Raw genomic sequence first — 19,250 nt, 5'->3', positions numbered from 1 at the left:
GACAGAATCCATGGATGGCAGGCTTTTGAGTGTCCTTGCAAAGAAAGGTGGCTATATTGGTCACTGATTTGTTTTTGTTTTGTTTTTGAATGTCAGAAATGTATATTTGTGAATGTTGAGATGTTATATTGGTTTCACTGGTAAAAATAAATAATTGAAATGGGTATATATTTGTTTTTTGTTAAGTTGCCTAATAATTATGCACAGTAATAGTCACCTGCACACACAGATATCCCCCTAAAATAGCTAAAACTAAAAACAAACTAAAAACTACTTCCAAAAATATTCAGCTTTGATATTAATGAGTTTTTTGGGTTCATTGAGAACATGGTTGTTGTTCAATAATAAAATTAATCCTCAAAAATACAACTTGCCTAATAATTCTGCACTCCCTGTATGTTTGAAAAGACAGAAGGAGTGTGATGGTTCAGATGAAAATGCTGATGGTGGTGGGATGGGGAAAAAGAAGGCTATCTAACTCGATCATCAATGATAGCGGAACTCACCCCGTTGACACTGGCAAGCATTAACGTTGCCAGTATTAAGTCTGACGCAGCTCGTTTCCTGGCCTTTGATTTTTTCAGCCGTATTGAAGCTGATATTTTGTTTTTGCAAGAGACCTGGATAACGAGTACGACTCTGCTGGCGAAAGCCAAGCGAGAATGCCGGCTAGGTCCGTCTTTCTGGTCTATTGCGGCCGAGCCACGTAGCGGGGTGGCGGTACTTTTTAAGACCGCCGAAAGAGTGGAATGCAGGAGGATAATCGAGTTAGAAATGGGAAGGTGCCTGATTTTAGATGTCCTCATGGGGAGACAAGAATTGAGACTAATAAACATCTACGGCCCTCAGAGTAAGTGGGACCGCAAGTGTCTCCTCATGAGGATTAAGCCTTTTCTTTTTACCAGCCAGCAAGTGATCTTTGGAGGGGGACTTCAACAATGTGACGAGGTCCTGTGATAGGGGAGGCTCCAAAGGTGGGCTGGATGCTGATAGCGTTGTGTTGTCTAGGATAGTTGAGGATACTCGTCTGGTGGATGCCCATTTACGGCATAAGCCAGACCACGTGGATTTCACCTTTCATCAGGGAAATCATAGGTCTAGAATATATAGATTTTATTTAAAGGAGGAGGCTGTCTTCTCAGCTTTAGAAGCCGTGGAAGTGGAATTCTCCGACCACTGTTTGATTATTTTCTCTTTGAATGTTGCAGAGACTCCCTGTATGGGCAGAGGAATGTGGAAGCTGAATTCGTCTCTCCTGGAAGAAGTGACAATAAGACAGTCCTTTAAGGATTTTCTTCAGAGCCAGGAACCCTTGGTGGACCTCTGCAACAGTAAGTCGGAGTGGTGGGAGATATTCAAAAAAAGGACGTCAAGGTTTTTCCGCGAGCTTTCTAACCTCAGGAGCTGGAACAGATACTGTCTGTACCAGGAACTGAGGAAGAAACTTGAAAGGCTGGTTTCGATGGGGGGTAGCCGTGAGGATATCTCTCGTGTGAAATCTTTGCTCAAGAGGTGTCAGTACGATAGATACGCCTCTTTGGTTGCTGAAAGGGATTTCGGGAAGTACCGCTCACCCGACCCCTTTGGAAACTGTAAGATGTCAGTAAAAAGTAAATTCGTGGTAGGCCTAGTCGACAGTACTGGTTCCCTGAATAGGTCCAAATCAGGGATCCTGGAGGTCGTCAGGTCTTTCTACTCTCACCTCTTGGGTAGGAAAGAACTAAATCGGGACAGTTTTTCAGCTTTCTTGGCTGAAGCTATTCCCAAGGCAGGAATAGACCCCTCTCTTGATGTTTTGGCAGAACCTATCAGGCAAGAGGAAATGGGACTGGCCATTGATGGGCTTAGGCCCAAGAAATCGCCAGGTCTGGATGGCTTAACATCCGAGTGGTACAAGGCTTTCAAGGAACAATTAGTTCCTCTTTTGGCCGAGGTGTTTAACGAGTGTCTTTCCTCGGGCACTCTGCCAAAGTCAATGGGTAAGTCAGCCCTGGTTATCCTGTCAAAGTGTAAAGATCCATCCCGCATTTAGAACTGGAGACCCATATCGCTTCTCAATATGGACAGGAAGATTCTGGCAAAAAAACTTTTCTGCAGATTGGTGAAGTTTGCACCGAGACTTCTTTCTGAGGCTCAGCACTGTTCTGTTCCCGGTCGGAGCGCTTTTAGCGCCGTTCTCGGTGTCCGAGAAGCTGTGGAGCGGGGCAGGGCGGGTCTTTGGAAAGGGTTTCTGTTATCTTTGGACCAGGCGAAGGCTTTTGACCGGGTGAACCATGAGTACCTGTGGTCCGTTCTCTTGTGGTATGGTCTACCCGGGAGGTTTGTAGACTGGTTAAACACTTTGTACAAAGGGAGGGAGAGTTTTCCGTTGATTAACGGTTGGTCGGGTTGACCTTTTGAGGTGGCTTCTGGTGTCCGCCAGGGATGTCCTTTAAGCCCTTTGCTGTATGTGTTTGGGTTTGATCCCTTCATTAGAAGGGTAGGTCGTGGACCATTGGCGGGGGTGGGGATGGAACTGGCGGTGCGGGGGCCATCTCTGAAGGTGGTGGCGTACGGCGATGATGTCTCCATTCTTGCCTCTTCAGAAGAGGAGGTGAGCTGGGTTATGTCGGAGGTGGACCGCTAATCAGAGGTTTCTGGGTCTCAGATCAACCGGGACAAATGTGAGACTCTCTGGCTGGGGGAAGGGGATCCTGTCTTCTATCTTCAGGGCACTCTTCCAGAACCCCAGAAGTTTGTAAAGATCTTAGGCATCAATTTTGGCCAGGATGGAGATTATCATCAGCAAAATTGGGAGAGTAGACTAAAAGATGTCGCCCAAAAGATGGACCGTTGGAAGGGATGGTCTTTATCCCTCAGGGAAAGGGTTCACCTGTGCAAAGCCTACCTGATTCCCGTGCTTTTGTATCTAAGCAGTGTTTGTGTTTTGCCTGGGTCTCTCTGGGGTACGGTCTACAGCCTCTTTTTCCAGATGTTGTGGGGAAACAGGCTGAACCTAATCAGGAGAGAGGTTACTTACCGCACAAGGATACTAGGTGGGTTGGATATGGTCAACCCGGTGGTATTCTTAACAAATACCTTTTTGAAAATTAATATTGCAAACCTCTGGAAAGAGAGGGCTCCTTTGTGGGTAATTTCCTGTAGGGAGTGGTTTCGGCCTTTCTTCCAGGAGACAGGAGGGCGAGTGAAAGACCTACGTGCGTCACATGGATATCTCCCGGCTTATGTTGCCCCGGTTCTGAGAATCCTGAGACGGTGGGGTCTGGGGAAGGGAGAGGTGGAGACCATGTCGAGGTATTCCCTTGACAGGAAGGTTCTATCTTACCTTTTTCGGGCCCCACTGGCCTTGAGGGACTGCCCAAGTCAGGATCTGGAGGGTGGGCTGTCTTTGTTGAATTCAGAAAGGATCCCTAAGAAAGTTTGGGATGTGACTTGGCGCTGCTTCCACGGTAAGCTATATGTAAGGGACAATGTGAAGTGTAGAAACTCAGAGGAAAGGGGTTGTCCCCGGGAGGAGTGTGGTAAGCTGCTGGAAACCATGGACCACTTCTTACTTCATTGTCTCTTTAATATAGAGGTATACAAAAGGGTGGGAGCTTCCATCGGTTGGCCTAGGCTGGCTCCCCTGTCCTATGTGGAGTGGGCCTATGGGGCTTTCAAAGACCTTGGTGGGAGGGACCGTCGCACTTTATTCATAGTTAGTGCAGTGGTTAGGCACCACATCTGGTGTGCACGGTGTCTAGTGTCAACGAACAGTCACAAAATCCTCCCGGTGGAGACGGTATATAGGAACATCATGGGTGACCTGGTGAAGCCCCTCGTCTGTGAAGGGGCTTCTGTTTTGGGGTTCCTTAGTTTAGTAGTACTCTTTTCCTGGTGGTGGGCTGATATAGCACACTTATAGGTTTTTGTTTTGTTTTGTAATAATGTAAGTATGGAAAGGCTTACGGGTACCGAACCATAGCTGGTTTAGGTGTAATAGTATTACGGTGTCTATATTGTATCTATATGGTATTTATAGTGTATTATATAGGTATGTTTTGTATTAAGTTAGTATTGTGATAATATATTATTATATTAGTATTATATTAGTATTGTTAAGTTCATAGTGGGGTTTAGTTAGGTTGGGAGGGAGGAGGGAGTGTATATATTTTTTCTTTTCTATTATATGTTATGTACATATATATATATATATATATATATATATATATATAAAAAATATATATATAAAATTATAAAAATAAAAAAAGGGTGTTTTTGTTTGTTGCAAACTGACTGACCCCAGTCCGACTGGGGAAAGACTAGGACTTCTCAAAGCTCGGGGTTTATCCCCTTGGAACTTTGGGGGTTATCAGTTTGCATATTTGCTGTGGACTGGTGGTGGGTTAGTTAGATTTAGTTCTATAAGTTGTATATAATTTGTATATAGTCTGTGTATAGTTTATGTATATTGTGTATATATTTTATGGATTTTATATATACGTGTAAGATCCAAATATGTAAATATGTATAGTATGGGGTTATGAAAGTGTTTTAAGTGTGAATAGTATTGTAGGTTCTAGTGGGGTGGTGGACTGGTCGGGGTGGGTTTAGTAATGTGTTTTGTTTCTGTGTATAGATATTGTTATGGCCTTTTGTTATTTATTTATTTTTCAAATTAAAAGAGTTCATATATACAGAATAAGAGCAGGTACTAAGAATTTAACACCCAGCATACAGGACAGGAGTAGTGGTACTGTGCCGTGTTAATATATACACAATAAGATCAGATACTGGAGAAGACCTGGCCACAGGAGAAGATGCAAGGCAGAGAGGATGGGAGTGGAGACTATAGCCCTGAGATGGGTAGTAGTAATCACAGTTCCCGGTGGCTGTCCTCACCTTGGTGCTACCTGGGCCGTGCACAATGAATTGAGGGTGGATCTATTCTTCCCATGGGGCACTCCCTGACTTTCTGCAGTTCATGCCTGATGGTAGTGGGGGTGACCCTAAAGTTAGGTGGTTGGCAGGGTGCAGGTTAGGAGTATGGATGCAAGGCTAGTGGATAATTGATGGAGTCAATAATCAGACCTGTTGGTTGCAATAAATAAAGTCTTTTTTTACTAAATCGATGAGAATAGTTTTACGTATAGCAGTAAAAAGCTCAGTTCCAAAGTATATCACAGTATCATCTCCTCTCAAAAGCTACAATGATGGTATTAGTATTGCTCCCCGACTTCTTAGGAAACTGGAGTTTCTCCACAGGTCCACAGGTCTGCTATTCTGTTCCTGTTAACTCTTTCTCCAATTCCCAAACTGAGGGGTGCAGATCTAGATCCAGATGGCCAATCCCATTTGATTATGTGTTGAGAGCCAGAGATAATGAACCCTTTCCACAGCATTAAAGTCTCTTGCCATAAATGATTGAATACCTTACTGATGTTATCTTTTATGGCCTTAATGGTTCCGGACCTTCTAAGTTGGCTGATCTCTTTCCTTCAGGGGTACTCTAATGATAAAAGATCTTCTCTGGCAGCTGTAGCCTCAGACATAAAGGTTCTCTGGACTTTAGCTTAGTTTGCAGGAGCTTACACATGTACAGTCATGTGAAAAAATTAGGACACCCTTTGAAAGCATGTGGTTTTTTGTAACATTTTTAATAAAAGGTTATTTCATCTCCGTTTCAACAATACAGAGAGATTAAAGTAATCCAACTAAACAAAGAAAACTGAAGAAAAGTCTTTTCAAGATCTTCTGTAAATGTCATTCTACAAAAATGCCTATTCTAACTGAGGAAAAAGATAGGACACCCTTGCCCCTAATAGCGAGTGTTACCTCCTTTGGCTGAAATAACTGCAGTGAGACGGTTCTTGTAGCCATCTACCAGTCTTCGACATCGGTCTGAGGAAATTTTACCCCACTCCTCAATGCAGAACTTTTTCAGCTGTGAGATGTTTGTATCACGATCGGCGTAACTGTCACATACGTGACACGGAGGGAGGAACAGAGGGAGGCCCTGCCCTAGTGAGAGGGAAGGTGGTGACCCCTGACTCACCTTGCGTTTGGCACCTGGCTGCCCTGTCGTCCCTAGACGGGTTCCTCACCCGTACGCCGATCACGTGCCTAAAACCCTGGCTTTCCCTAGGATGAGCCCTGGATAGTGAACAGGGCGGTGGGAACACTAGTCCGCACCACTAGCTCTAGAGGAAAACACCAAGGGGAGGACAGACAATACAAACTAAACATATAATCCCAGGTGGGCAACAACAGGAGACAACAAAAGCCCAACAGGGATCCGGAGGGTATCACTCTGGAACAACAACCAGATTCTCAGCTCCAGTGGGTCAGTATAGATGTCCAGGCAGGAAGCTCTATAACTGGCAACAAGAGAAGTGTGAGAGGAGAATATAAGGAGTTTGGGAGTGGCAGACAAGAAACAGCTGAGGAGGAGAAGCTACGGATCCCTGAGTGAGACAAAAAGGATAGCAAGGCAAACACAGAAAACAAACACTAAGAAACACCGTGATCTTTAGACATAGAGCGCGCAGCCACCCGCTGCGACTTCCTGACCCCGGGTATAACAGAGTCAGACGTGGCTCTTGACACCCTCGTGACAGTACCCCCCCTTTCACGAGGGGCCTCCGGACACTCAGGACCAGGTCTCTCCGGATGAGAGACATGGAAAGCCTGAATCAACCTGTTGGCGTTTACCTCTGACGCTGGAACCCACATTCTTTCCTCGGGACCGTAACCCCTCCAATGCACCAGATACTGAAGAGAGCGGCGGACCCGACGAGAATCAACAATTCTGGATATTTGAAACTCCAGATTACCATCCACAACAACAGGAGGAGGTGGCAGCGGTGATGGTTCTAGAGGTGGAACATACTTCTTGAGCAACGACTTATGGAAGACGTTATGGATCTTAAAAGTCTGAGGTAGCTCCAGGCGAAAAGCCACAGGGTTAATGACGGCTACAATTTTATAAGGACCAATGAACCTAGGACCCAGTTTCCAAGAGGGAACCTTCAACTTAATATTCCTAGTAGACAACCACACATAGTCATTCACTCCTAGGTCCGGACCTGGCGACCGTTTCTTATCGGCCATGCATTTGTATTTACCACTCATATTTTTCAAGTTAGCTTGCACCTTCTGCCATACCGATGAAAGAGATGAAGAAAACCGTTCCTCTTCGGGAACCCCAGAAGACCCCCCCTCTTTGAAAGTACAAAATTGGGGATGAAAACCGTATGCACCAAGAAATGGTGACTTGCCAGTGGATTCCTGACGGCGATTATTTATGGCAAACTCGGCTAACGGTAAATATGATGACCACACCTCTTGGTTTTCAGACGCAAAACACCTTAAATATGTTTCTAGGTTTTGGTTGGTACGCTCAGTCTGTCCATTCGACTGAGGATGGAAAGCTGAGGAAAAGGATAAGTGTACCCCTAAACGGGTACAAAAAGCTTTCCAAAACTTAGAAATAAACTGGGTTCCCCGATCCGAAACCACATCGGAAGGGACCCCGTGAAGCTTCACGATTTCACTGATAAACACCTGAGCAAGAGTCTTAGCATTAGGAAGTGCGGGTAGCGCAATAAAGTGTACCATTTTGCTAAACCTGTCTACTACTACCAAGATAACTGTTTTACCCGCAGACAAAGGTAAGTCAGTGATGAAATCCATTGATAGATGTGTCCATGGTCTATTGGGGATGAAAAGTGGCAATAAAGACCCTGCTGGACGTGTATGAGAGACTTTCGCGCGTGCACAAGTAGAACAAGTAGACACAAAATCTATTACATCCTGACGCAACCTTGGCCACCAAAAACGACGAGACAATAGCTCCAAGGTTGCTTTACTACCTGGGTGCCCAGCAAGTGCCGAATTATGATGTTCCTTCAATAACTCAAGACGCAGGTTTAACGGTACAAACAATTTCTCTGAGGGGCAAGAGGCCGGGGCGTCCCCCTGGGCCTCTAACACCTTTCCCTCTAGAACAGAGTGTACAGCCGAGACAACCACTCCTCTTTGTAAAATAGGTACCGGATCACTAACATTACCCCCTCCAGGGAAACTACGAGACAATGCGTCTGCCTTGGTATTTTTTGCCCCAGGACGATAGGTGATTACAAAGTTAAATCTGGTAAAGAATAGCGACCACCTAGCTTGTCTAGGGGTGAGACGCTTAGCCGATTCTAGGTACAGAAGGTTTTTGTGATCCGTAATTACCGTGACGGGGTGGATTGCTCCCTCTAAGAAGTGACGCCACTCTTCAAACGCCAGTTTAATCGCCAACAGTTCCCTATTTCCAATATCATAGTTCTTTTCTGCTGCAGATAATTTTTTGGAAAAGAAAGCGCAAGGACGCCATTTGCCAGGAGACGGACCCTGAGACAATACAGCCCCCACTCCCACCTCCGACGCATCAACTTCAACAATAAAAGGCTGGGAGACATCAGGTTGAATTAGAACAGGTGCCGAGGTAAATCTCTCTTTTAGAGAGGAAAATGCAATTTTAGCGGCGTCAGACCATTTAGAAAAATCAGTCCCCTTCCTAGTCATGTCAGTAAGGGGTTTAACGATCACTGAATAATTTTTAATAAACTTTCTGTAGAAATTTGCGAAACCCAAAAACCGTTGTAGAGCTTTAAGGTTCTCAGGAAGATCCCAATCTAAAATTGCCTGGACCTTCCCAGGATCCATACGGAAACCTGAAGCAGATAATAGATATCCCAGGAATTGTATTTCCTGAACGGCGAAGACACATTTTTCAATTTTCGCATATAATTTATTCGTCCGTAGGACCTGCAGTACTTGCCTGACATGTACTTCATGTGTTTTCAGATCAGCCGAATAAATTAAGATATCATCTAGGTATATGACTACAAACCTGCCGATGAGATGACTAAAAATATCATTAACGAAATGTTGGAAGACAGCAGGGGCATTGGTCAGACCGAAAGGCATGACTAAATTTTCGTAATGCCCCTCAGGGGTGTTAAAAGCTGTCTTCCACTCATCCCCTTCCTTGATACGAATCAGATTGTAGGCCCCCCTAAGATCAAGTTTGGAGAACCACCTAGCACCCGCAATCTGATTAAAAAGGTCAGGAATGAGAGGAAGAGGGTATGGGTCTCGGACGGTTATCCGGTTTAGCTCACGGAAATCTAGGCAAGGACGCAGGCCCCCATCTTTCTTTTTAACAAAGAAAAACCCTGCAGCCACGGGTGAAGAAGAGGGTCTGATGTGTCCCTTGGCCAGACTCTCGGAGATATAATCTTTCATGGCTTGTCTCTCTGGACCCGAAAGATTATACAACCTGGACTTGGGTAATTTTGCACCGGGAATCAGGTTAACCGGGCAATCATAAGGACGATGAGGTGGTAGCTTCTGACAACCCTTTTCAGAAAAAACGTCCTCAAAGTCCGAAATAAATGTAGGTAGGGAAGCTATGGAGGCGATTAAGCAATTGTTATTTAAGCAATTCTCTCTGCAATGCTCACTCCACTCCAATATCTCCCTGGCCTGCCAATCCACCACTGGATTGTGCGCTACCAACCAGGGAAGACCCAATACCACAGGAGAGGGAAGGCCCTCCAGAACGTAACATGAAAGACGCTCCTTATGGTGGTCCCCTACCCGAAGATGTAAGTTATGGACAACGTGAGTGAGGTTTCTCTGAGACAGAGGAGCAGAGTCAATAGCGAATATGGGAATGGGTCTCTGCAGCGTACAGAGAGACAAACCCATAGTGCGGGCAAAATGGGCATCTATCAAATTTACCCCTGCACCACTGTCTAGAAAAAAAGAAATAGACTCCGTCTTAACACCAAAAACAATAACCGCTGGCAACACAAATTGAGATGTTCGTATGGAGGAAACGTATACCCCCCGGCTGACATCCTCCGCACAGCCTGGGGTTAGTAGTTTTCCGACGGTCTTTTGTTTTTGGGAAAGGAGGGACAGACATTAATGAAATGACCCTTCCCCCCACAGAAAAAACAAGCCCCCCACCTACGGCGAACCTCAGGAGGACGGACCTGACGAGAAGTTCCTCCTAGCTGCATAGGCTCATCCAAGTCCGTACAGACTAACTGCTGCTTGGGAGAGGTTACCGATTGCTCAGGAATTTTCGATCTCTCCCTAAGACGTCTATCTATCCTGATAGAGAGGGACATAACAGCATCAAGGGAAAGGGGGGTCTCATACAGCGCCAGCGCATCCTTAACCCTTTCAGATAACCCAGAGCAGAACTGACTCCTGAGAGCCGGGTCGTTCCACTGAGTATCCGTAGCCCACCTGCGGAACTCTGAGCAATATTCCTCTGCTGGCCGATCTCCCTGTAGGAGTCTCCGTAACTTCGACTCAGCCAGGGCGACACGGTCAGGGTCATCATATATGAGACCCAAAGCCCCAAAAAATCCCTCCACTGACCGGAGAGCCTGGGAACCAGGGGGTAACGAGAACGCCCAGGATTGCGGGTCCCCCTGAAGCAGGGAAATAACAATCCCCACCCGCTGTTCTTCATTACCTGAGGAGTAAGGGCGCAGCTTAAAATATAATTTGCAGGCCTCACGGAACAACACAAATTTGTCCCTTCCCCCAGAGAATCTGTCAGGAAGAACAACCTTGGGTTCTGTAACAACCTGGTTACCCATAGCAACCGCTGGGCTTACGGTCTGCTGCATTTGCTGCTGCTGTTGGAGGACAGACGCCTTCAATCCTGCCACCTCCAAAGACAGGCCTTGAAGCTGTTTTGCCAAAGCAGCAATAGGATCCATATTGGATTCTAAGTAGAGAAAAAAAAAATTTAAATAAATTTATTTTATTTTTTTTCTCAAAAAATAAGGGCCAGTTATAATATCACGATCGGCGTAACTGTCACATACGTGACACGGAGGGAGGAACAGAGGGAGGCCCTGCCCTAGTGAGAGGGAAGGTGGTGACCCCTGACTCACCTTGCGTTTGGCACCTGGCTGCCCTGTCGTCCCTAGACGGGTTCCTCACCCGTACGCCGATCACGTGCCTAAAACCCTGGCTTTCCCTAGGATGAGCCCTGGATAGTGAACAGGGCGGTGGGAACACTAGTCCGCACCACTAGCTCTAGAGGAAAACACCAAGGGGAGGACAGACAATACAAACTAAACATATAATCCCAGGTGGGCAACAACAGGAGACAACAAAAGCCCAACAGGGATCCGGAGGGTATCACTCTGGAACAACAACCAGATTCTCAGCTCCAGTGGGTCAGTATAGATGTCCAGGCAGGAAGCTCTATAACTGGCAACAAGAGAAGTGTGAGAGGAGAATATAAGGAGTTTGGGAGTGGCAGACAAGAAACAGCTGAGGAGGAGAAGCTACGGATCCCTGAGTGAGACAAAAAGGATAGCAAGGCAAACACAGAAAACAAACACTAAGAAACACCGTGATCTTTAGACATAGAGCGCGCAGCCACCCGCTGCGACTTCCTGACCCCGGGTATAACAGAGTCAGACGTGGCTCTTGACACCCTCGTGACAGTTTGAGGGGTTTCTTGCACGTACAGCCCTTTTCAAGTCACCCCACAGCATCTCAATGGTATTCAAATCTGGACTTTGACTTGGCCATTCCAGGACTCTCCATTTCTTCTTTTTCAGCCAATCTTTGGTTGATTTACTAGTATGTTTTGGGTCATTGTCATGTTGCATGGTCCAGTTCCGCTTCAGCTTTAATTTTCTAACTGATGGTCTCACATGTTCTTCAAGCACCTTCTGATACACAGTAGAATTCATCGTGGATTCTATGATGGTGAGCTGACCAGGTCCTGCTGCAGCAAAGCAGCCCCAAACCATGACACTTCCACCTCCATGCTTCACAGTTGGTATGAGGTTCTTTTCTTGGAATGCTGTGTTTGGTTTACGCCAAACATGTCCTCTGCTGTTGTGTCCAAATAATTCAATTTTGGACTCATCTGTCCAAAGAACATTATTCCAGAAGTCCTGGTCTTTGTCAACTTTATCTCTGGCAAATGTCAGTCTGGCCTCGATGTTTCTCTTGGAAAGCAAAGGTTTCCTCCTTGCACACCTCCCATGCAAGTTAAACTTGTACAGTCTCTTTCTGATTGTAGAGGCATGTACTTCTACATCAACAGTAGCCAGAGCCTGCTGTAGTTCTCGAGATGACACTTTAGGGTTTTTGGAGACCTCTTTTAGCATCTTGCGGTCTGCTCTTGGGGTGAACTTGCTGGGGCGACCAGTCCTGGGCATGTTGGCAGTTGTTTTGAAAGCCCTCCACTTGTAGACTATCTTCCGGACAGTGGAATGGCTGATTTCAAAATCTTTTGAGATCTTTTTAAATCCCTTCCCAGACTCATAGGCTGCTACAATCTTTTTTCTGAAGTCCTCTGACAGCTCTTTTGCTCTCACCATGGTGCTCACTCTCACTTCAACAGTCAGGAGCACACCAAACTAAATGTCTGAGGTTTAAATAGGGCAAGCCTCATTCAACATGCAGAGTAACGATCTACTAATTATGTGCACCTGGTGTGATATACATGTGTGAGATCTGAGCCAATTTAAGAGGGAATACATGTGAGGGTGTCCTATCTTTTTCCTCAGTTAGAATAGGCATTTTTGTAGAATGACATTTACAGAAGATCTTGAAAAGACTTTTCTTCAGTTTTCTTTGTTTAGTTGGATTACTTTAATCTCTCTGTATTGTTGAAACGGAGATGAAATAACCTTTTATTAAAAATGTTACAAAAAACCACATGCTTTCAAAGGGTGTCCTAATTTTTTCACATGACTGTAGGTCTTGTTGGTAGTTTTGCTTAGTGCTAACTAACTAACTAACTAACTAACCAGGGGAGGGGCTAAGTCCATCACCCTGGGAACCTAACCAATCTACCAACGATAACCGTTTGGTATAAAGAAATAAGTGATTTAACAATAAATCACAACATTTAACTCAGCTACATTAAATCAACCCTTTTAACAGTTGTTAACCCTTTTCGTGTTCCTCCGGGGCACAGCACTTACATAAAAAGAGAAGTAGTACTATGCAGTGTTCATACGTATAGAATCAGGCCATAGAAGTGATGTGATACTGTGGAGTAACTTAACACACATAATAGCAGATACTGGGAAGTTGTACCATAGAGCATCTGTATATATTTTGGCCTAACGTTATGCAGTGACCATTATGCAGGGATCAGGGGCGTAGCTATAGGAGAAGCAGGAGATATGGCTACTTTGGGGATCAGACCCACATGGGGCCCCCTCAGAAGGAAGACTAAAAGATTTTATTGTCAGGGCCCCCTTAACAGTATTAGGCTACTTTCACATCAGTGTTTTCCTTTCCAGTATTGAGATCCATCATAGGATCTCAAAACCGGAGAAAAAAGCTTCAGTTTTGTCAACATTCATTGTCAATGGGGACAAAACTGAACTGAATGGGATCCACCAGAATGCATTCCGTTCCATTTGGTTGTGCTCCCATGCTGGACACAAAAGCGCTGCAAGCAGCGTTTTTGTGTGTGTCATGGGATACGGAGCAAGACGGATCCGGCATGAAACACAATGTAAGTCAATGGTGCCGGATCTGTTTTCTCGGACACAAAACAAAACTCATCCGGCGCCCTCGACTTACAATGGTTTAGAGATGGATTCGTCATGGGTATTTTACAAATAATACAACCCGATCCGTTCATAATGGATGCAGCCGGTTGCATTATCCTTTTTTTGCTGATCCCCTATGGCAGATGTGAAAGTAGCCTTATACAATGACATTATATACAGTGACACTGTAGGAAACGGATGGAGCGACTGCCAGGTCTTGTCTGAGAGCTTTATTTTTACTTGAAACAGGAGTGAGTGTTGCACGTGAGTTGGGGGTTGCAAAAAAGTTGCTGGGGGGTGGGGGGCCTGTTCAAAAATTTTCTGCGGGGCCTAGTCAGTTGTAGTTTCGCCACTGTAATGGATCATTGCTAAAAATCTAAATTGATTGTAAAAAAAAAGTTAACGCCTTAGTTATCATGCCCTACTCATCAGGAGGAAGACTGGACTTGCCCCGTCTGAGGGAGGAGCTGTGCAGTCTGATTGTATCAGCCAGTGAGTCTGGCCTAGGCAGCTGAGGTGTGAGGAGCTACATGGGTCTGTGCAGTGTGAGGCCTACTACAGGGGTTCTCCATCCCTACATGCAGAGGACAGTGTCAAGCATCTGTGGAAAGAAGTAAAGAACTTTCACAGACTGGAACCAGATGAGTGCAGATCCAAGACAGTAAAGATAACTTGCTTTTTGTTCCATGTGAAACGGGTTGTAGCTTCTGGTACCTACCATATTTTTGAGAGCCTTATGTGCTCAGAGACTCAGAGTAAGGCCCCTTTCACGCGGGTGAGTATTCCGCGCGGATGCGATGCGCGAGTTGAACGCATTGCACCCGCACTGAATCCTAACCCATTCATTTCTATGGGGCTGTGCACACGAGCAGTGATTTTCACGCATCACTTGTGCGTTGCGTGAAAATCGCAGCATGCTCCTTTTTGTGCGTTTTTCACGAAACGTAGGCCCCATAGAAATGAATGGGGTTGCGTGAAAATCTCAAGCATCCGCAAGCAAGTGCACATGCGGTGCGATTTTCACGCACGGTTGCTAGGAGACGATCGGGATGGGGACCCGATCATTATTATTTTCACTTATAACATGGTTATAAGGGAAAATAATAGCATTCTGAATACAGAATGCATAAGTACAATAGGGCTGGAGGGGTAAAAATAATAATAATAATAATTATACTCACCTTAATCCACTTGCTCGCGCAGCCCGGCTTCTCTTTTGCTGTGTGCAGGAAAAGGACCATGGTGATGGATCATGTGATGACCGGAGTGACATCACCACAGGTCCGGTTACTGCACACAGCTAAGATGAAGACAGAAGGAGATGCCGGCTGCGCGATCAAGTGGATTAAGGTGAGTAAAAATTTTTTATATTTTTTTTTAACCCCTCCAGCGCTATTTTACTAAGCATTCTGTATTCAGAATTCTATTATTTTCCCTTATAACCATGTTATAAGGGAAAATAATAGCAATCTACAGAACACCGATCCCAAGCCCGAACTTCTGTGAAGAAGTTCGGGTACCAAACATGCGCGATTTTTCTCACGCGAGTGCAAAACGCATTACAATGTTTTGCACTCGCGCTGAAAAATTGCGCGTTTTCCCGCAACGCACCCGCACATTTTCCCGCAACGCCCGTGTGAAAGAGGCCTTACACATCCGTGGTTGGCTTACTTTACACCAGAATTTTGCATAACAATATTGGCACATGCTGGCAATACAGTATCTTGATCCAAAACCAGTTTCCAGTGAAGCCACTTCCTTCTCCCAGTATGTCACGCTACTGAAAGAGGTGCAAACAATCTCTAAAACACGTAAATAAACATTTTGCAAAGCTCGTTCACCAATTTTTTGGGTACAAATTCAGTATAACTGTGGTACATTTAGCTTAGTGAATCCCCCCCAATGATGGTAAAGTAGCTTACACGACCCAGGTATCTCCAGTCCAGCAGATCTGACAGTCGTTCTGTTCGGTTCCGCTGGATGATTCTTTGTCGCCGTGATTGCTGGCAGAATGAATACAGGAACTGGGTCAGCTGATTGCACGATTCATCAGCAGAGCGGAATCTACGATCCACAATGTAAATTCCTAAAACACATAAGCAAAAAAATAATATAAAACCTCTTAAAATGAGCCTTAATAAATTTGGTGCAATCTGGGCCTCACTATCTCCACTAAACCATATCTACTTTTTCCAATTTTGGAGAGCATGATATATAAAAAAAAAAAAAAAGGTAATTTTTTTTCCTGCAAATAGGGACTTTTTTAAGTCAAGACAATGCCTCATAGGGAGGTCCACAGCATCACAGAGTACCTAATGAAGGCTGGATCTTTTACCATAAGCAGTCGGGTCTGCCACATGTTCTTGCATGAAGCAGCCAAATCCAGAGAGGTTGGTGGTGATGCTCGGGATTCCCATCACTGTGCATTCAGCTGGAAGAAATCAATACAATCTCGAGTAATTAATAAGTAACAGAGGCAGCGGGATCCAGGCAGATTGATCAGCGGGACATTAGCGTCAATCCATCATCCACTCATTAAACTCATTTCACTTTTGTCTGTGTAGGACACAAGTAACATAACATATATCAGCTGTGTATGAACCAAAGCTCTCATGTATCGCAGGGATTCAACTAAGGCCGAATTCACACTTCAGTTATTTTCATTAGTTATTGTGAGCCAGGTGCCGGTCAAAAACAAAACAGGAGGACATCTTTCCATTATACCTTATCTCTGTGTAGGCTTCACTACTGGTTAAGGCCTCATGCACACGACCGTTCCGTTTTTTGCGGTCCACAAATTGTGGATCCGCAAAACACGGATGGCGCCTGTGTGCATTCCGCAATTTGCGTAACGGCACGGACAGCCTTTAATATAACTGCCTATTATTGTCCGCAAAGTGCATTGGGTTTTTAGCCTTTACATGTAAGGGCTCTTTCACACTTGCATTGTCCGGATCCGGCGTGTACTCCACTTGCCGGAATTACACGCCGGATCCGGAAAAACACAAGTGTACTGAAAGCATTTGAAGACGGATCCGTCTTCAAAATGCGTTCAGTGTTACTATGGCAGCCAGGACGCTATTAAAGTCCTGGTTGCCATAGTAGTAGTGGGGAGCGGGGGAGCAGTATACTTACAGTCCGTGTGGCTCCCGGGGCGCTCCAGAATGACGTCAGAGCGCCCCATGCGCATGCATGACGTGCCATGCTAAAGTCCTGGCAGCCATGGTAACCATTCAGAAAAAGCTAAACGTCGGATCCGGCAATGCGCCGAAACGACGTTTAGCTTAAGGCTGGATCTGGATTAATGCCTTTCAATGGGCATTAATTCCGGATCCGGCCTTGCGGCAAGTGTTCAGGATTTTTGGCCGGAGCAAAAAGTACAGCATGCTGCAGTATTTTCTCCGGTCAAAAAACGTTCCGTTCCGGAACTGAAGACATCCTGATGCATCCTGAACGGATTTCACTCCATTCAGAATGCATTAGGATAAAACTGATCAGGATTCTTCCGGCATAGAGCCCCGACGACGGAACTCTATGCCGGAAGAAAAGAACGCAAGTGTGAAAGAGCCCTAAACTGGGTCACTTGTGTGATATTGTCTGCTAAACTGCTGCATCTAATCCTATCATATGTGATACTGTTTGATGTGCCTTGTATCTAATTCTTTCATGTGTGATACTGTCTGTTGAGCTGTATAGCTAATCTTATCATATGTGATATCTGCTAAGCTGTTGTATCATTTCCTATAGGGAGGTAGAGAAACTGGAGGAGAGGAGGTCGGGAAAAGAAAACTGGAGGTACATGAGGTAGGGGAGTCATCATCTGAGGGTGGTTATACAAGGAACTCCTCTACCTCTTCTGAAGACTCTGACCAGGAGGAAAACAGCATGGATGAAGGCGTTCAGAACAAAAGGAGCTGACCCAGGAGGAGGAGAGCTTGGAGAGTGTGAAGCTGAGACCGGGCAGGTGTGCCTGCCAATTAGCACCTCTGATAAAGAAGAAGACCATCCACTAGGAATAAATTGTGTATGTTTGAGACAGGCACTCTACACTTGAAACCACCCAGAAAAAGTATTCCCTTAAATAAAGTATTTAATGTTATACTACTACACTCACAGTAGATAAGTATTTGATATTACACATCCACATTCACAATAAATAAAAACCTGTTCTAGAACATGATTGAATACAAAATGATGCCTTAAAATAAACACAAAGACAAAAATGATATTATAAAAATAATAAAAGTGTGTAACATATAGTGCCAATATTGTTCTAGGAGCTGTATGTATGGTAGGTCCACTGGTATCTTGTAACAGTTGGTTAGTATCGTTATACACTAGCCATCTATTGTTTGTGTCATTGGTAACCACCACCCGCACAGCTACACTAAATTGCCACAATAGGTATCACATTTGCATAGGATGATATTGGTTATAACTAATAACACATTTGTATATGCTGGTATATAACAAATATCACAATTAGTTTCTGATTAGACCCACAATTTGTGGATCCGCAAAACACATACAGACGTGTGAATGGACCCTAAGTCGATATTGTATTACCAGCCGTGGCGTCCCACGTGGTAATCAGCACATTGGCCTCTACCCCCACCTCCTTTGGCTGGTTCGGGTAGTGTTACCTTTGTTCTCGGCTGCGTTCTCCGCAATTTTTAAAGTTAATACTTGGCATGCCACGTGTCTCAATGTGCCGTAACTTGGCGTCCCAAATGTCTTTATGTGCCGGTCTCAAACTTCCCAAACCTCTTGGCGAGATGGAGTATTATGGAAGGAAGATTGAGCCGTCCGTGAAGCGATTCACATAGCTTAATAATAAAGAGATGATTTTCTCATAAATACATTTATTTTAACAAGAAGTTTCGGAACTTGCAAATTTATCAGTCGCCAGACGCGTTTCAGAGTTCAGACTAACTCCTTCCTCAGTGGTTGCATACACCTGAATATCCTACTCACTTTTATAGCCATCTTTTCAGTCACCATAAAAACCCAGACTGGATTTCTTGGTTCCCTCCTTTTTTTTTGTCATCTTAATTTCTCCAAATTTTATTTATACCTTTCCAAGTGTCTCAATCATCTTCTTCTTTATTAATATATTGCTGTACCATCTCCAAAAACACATTGTGTTTACCATGCATTTCCAATGTGTTTTTTTATGTACTAATGCGTTTTTTGTATATAATTGCTTTTTGTCCTCAATTGTGGCTGTTCATAATTATTTTAGAATTATAAGACTGCATAGCCATAAATAGCATTAAAAAAATATAGAAATGAGAATAAAAATATCTAGAAATAAGAATAAAAATATCGAAAAAGTCTAAGAAATATAAATACATCCCCATTAATGCCCTGATTCCAAATGCAACCCCATGGTATTGTGTTGAATTATTATTATTCTACAATCCAAAATTGCTTATTGCACCCATTCTACACATCCATCTGTTATGATCCTCAAGGTCCAGGAAGAAAAGAAACCTAGAACAGAGTGCATTTAAAAACAAAAATAAAAATAAAATTGATAAACTGTGAACAAATATATATTAGTGACTATACCACAGTAAGATAGGTAGTAGTCAACATAAAAATAGAATAAGCAATTTTGGATTGTAGAATAATAATAAATCAACCCCAATACCATGTTTTTTTTAA

The 19,250-nt window shown here is 44.4% G+C and overlaps 1 protein-coding gene across 2 annotated transcripts in view; it reads right to left on the bottom strand.

Annotated features, from left to right (window-relative positions):
• Positions 1-19,250, bottom strand: part of GYS2 (glycogen synthase 2) — a 111,686-nt gene that overhangs the window by 9,113 nt on the left and 83,323 nt on the right. For both annotated transcript variants that reach the window (XM_044278050.1, XM_044278051.1), the window contains exons 13-14: positions 15,919-16,014; positions 15,506-15,669 (exon numbers count right to left, since the gene is read on the bottom strand). In XM_044278050.1, the coding sequence (XP_044133985.1) occupies positions 15,506-15,669; positions 15,919-16,014 (260 nt within the window). The remainder of the gene's footprint in view (positions 1-15,505; positions 15,670-15,918; positions 16,015-19,250) is intronic.

Source organism: Bufo gargarizans, chromosome 2 (assembly GCF_014858855.1).
Source record: "Bufo gargarizans isolate SCDJY-AF-19 chromosome 2, ASM1485885v1, whole genome shotgun sequence".
NCBI classification, from domain to species: Eukaryota; Metazoa; Chordata; class Amphibia; order Anura; family Bufonidae; genus Bufo; species Bufo gargarizans.
This window is presented reverse-complemented; position numbering and strand designations above follow the sequence as displayed.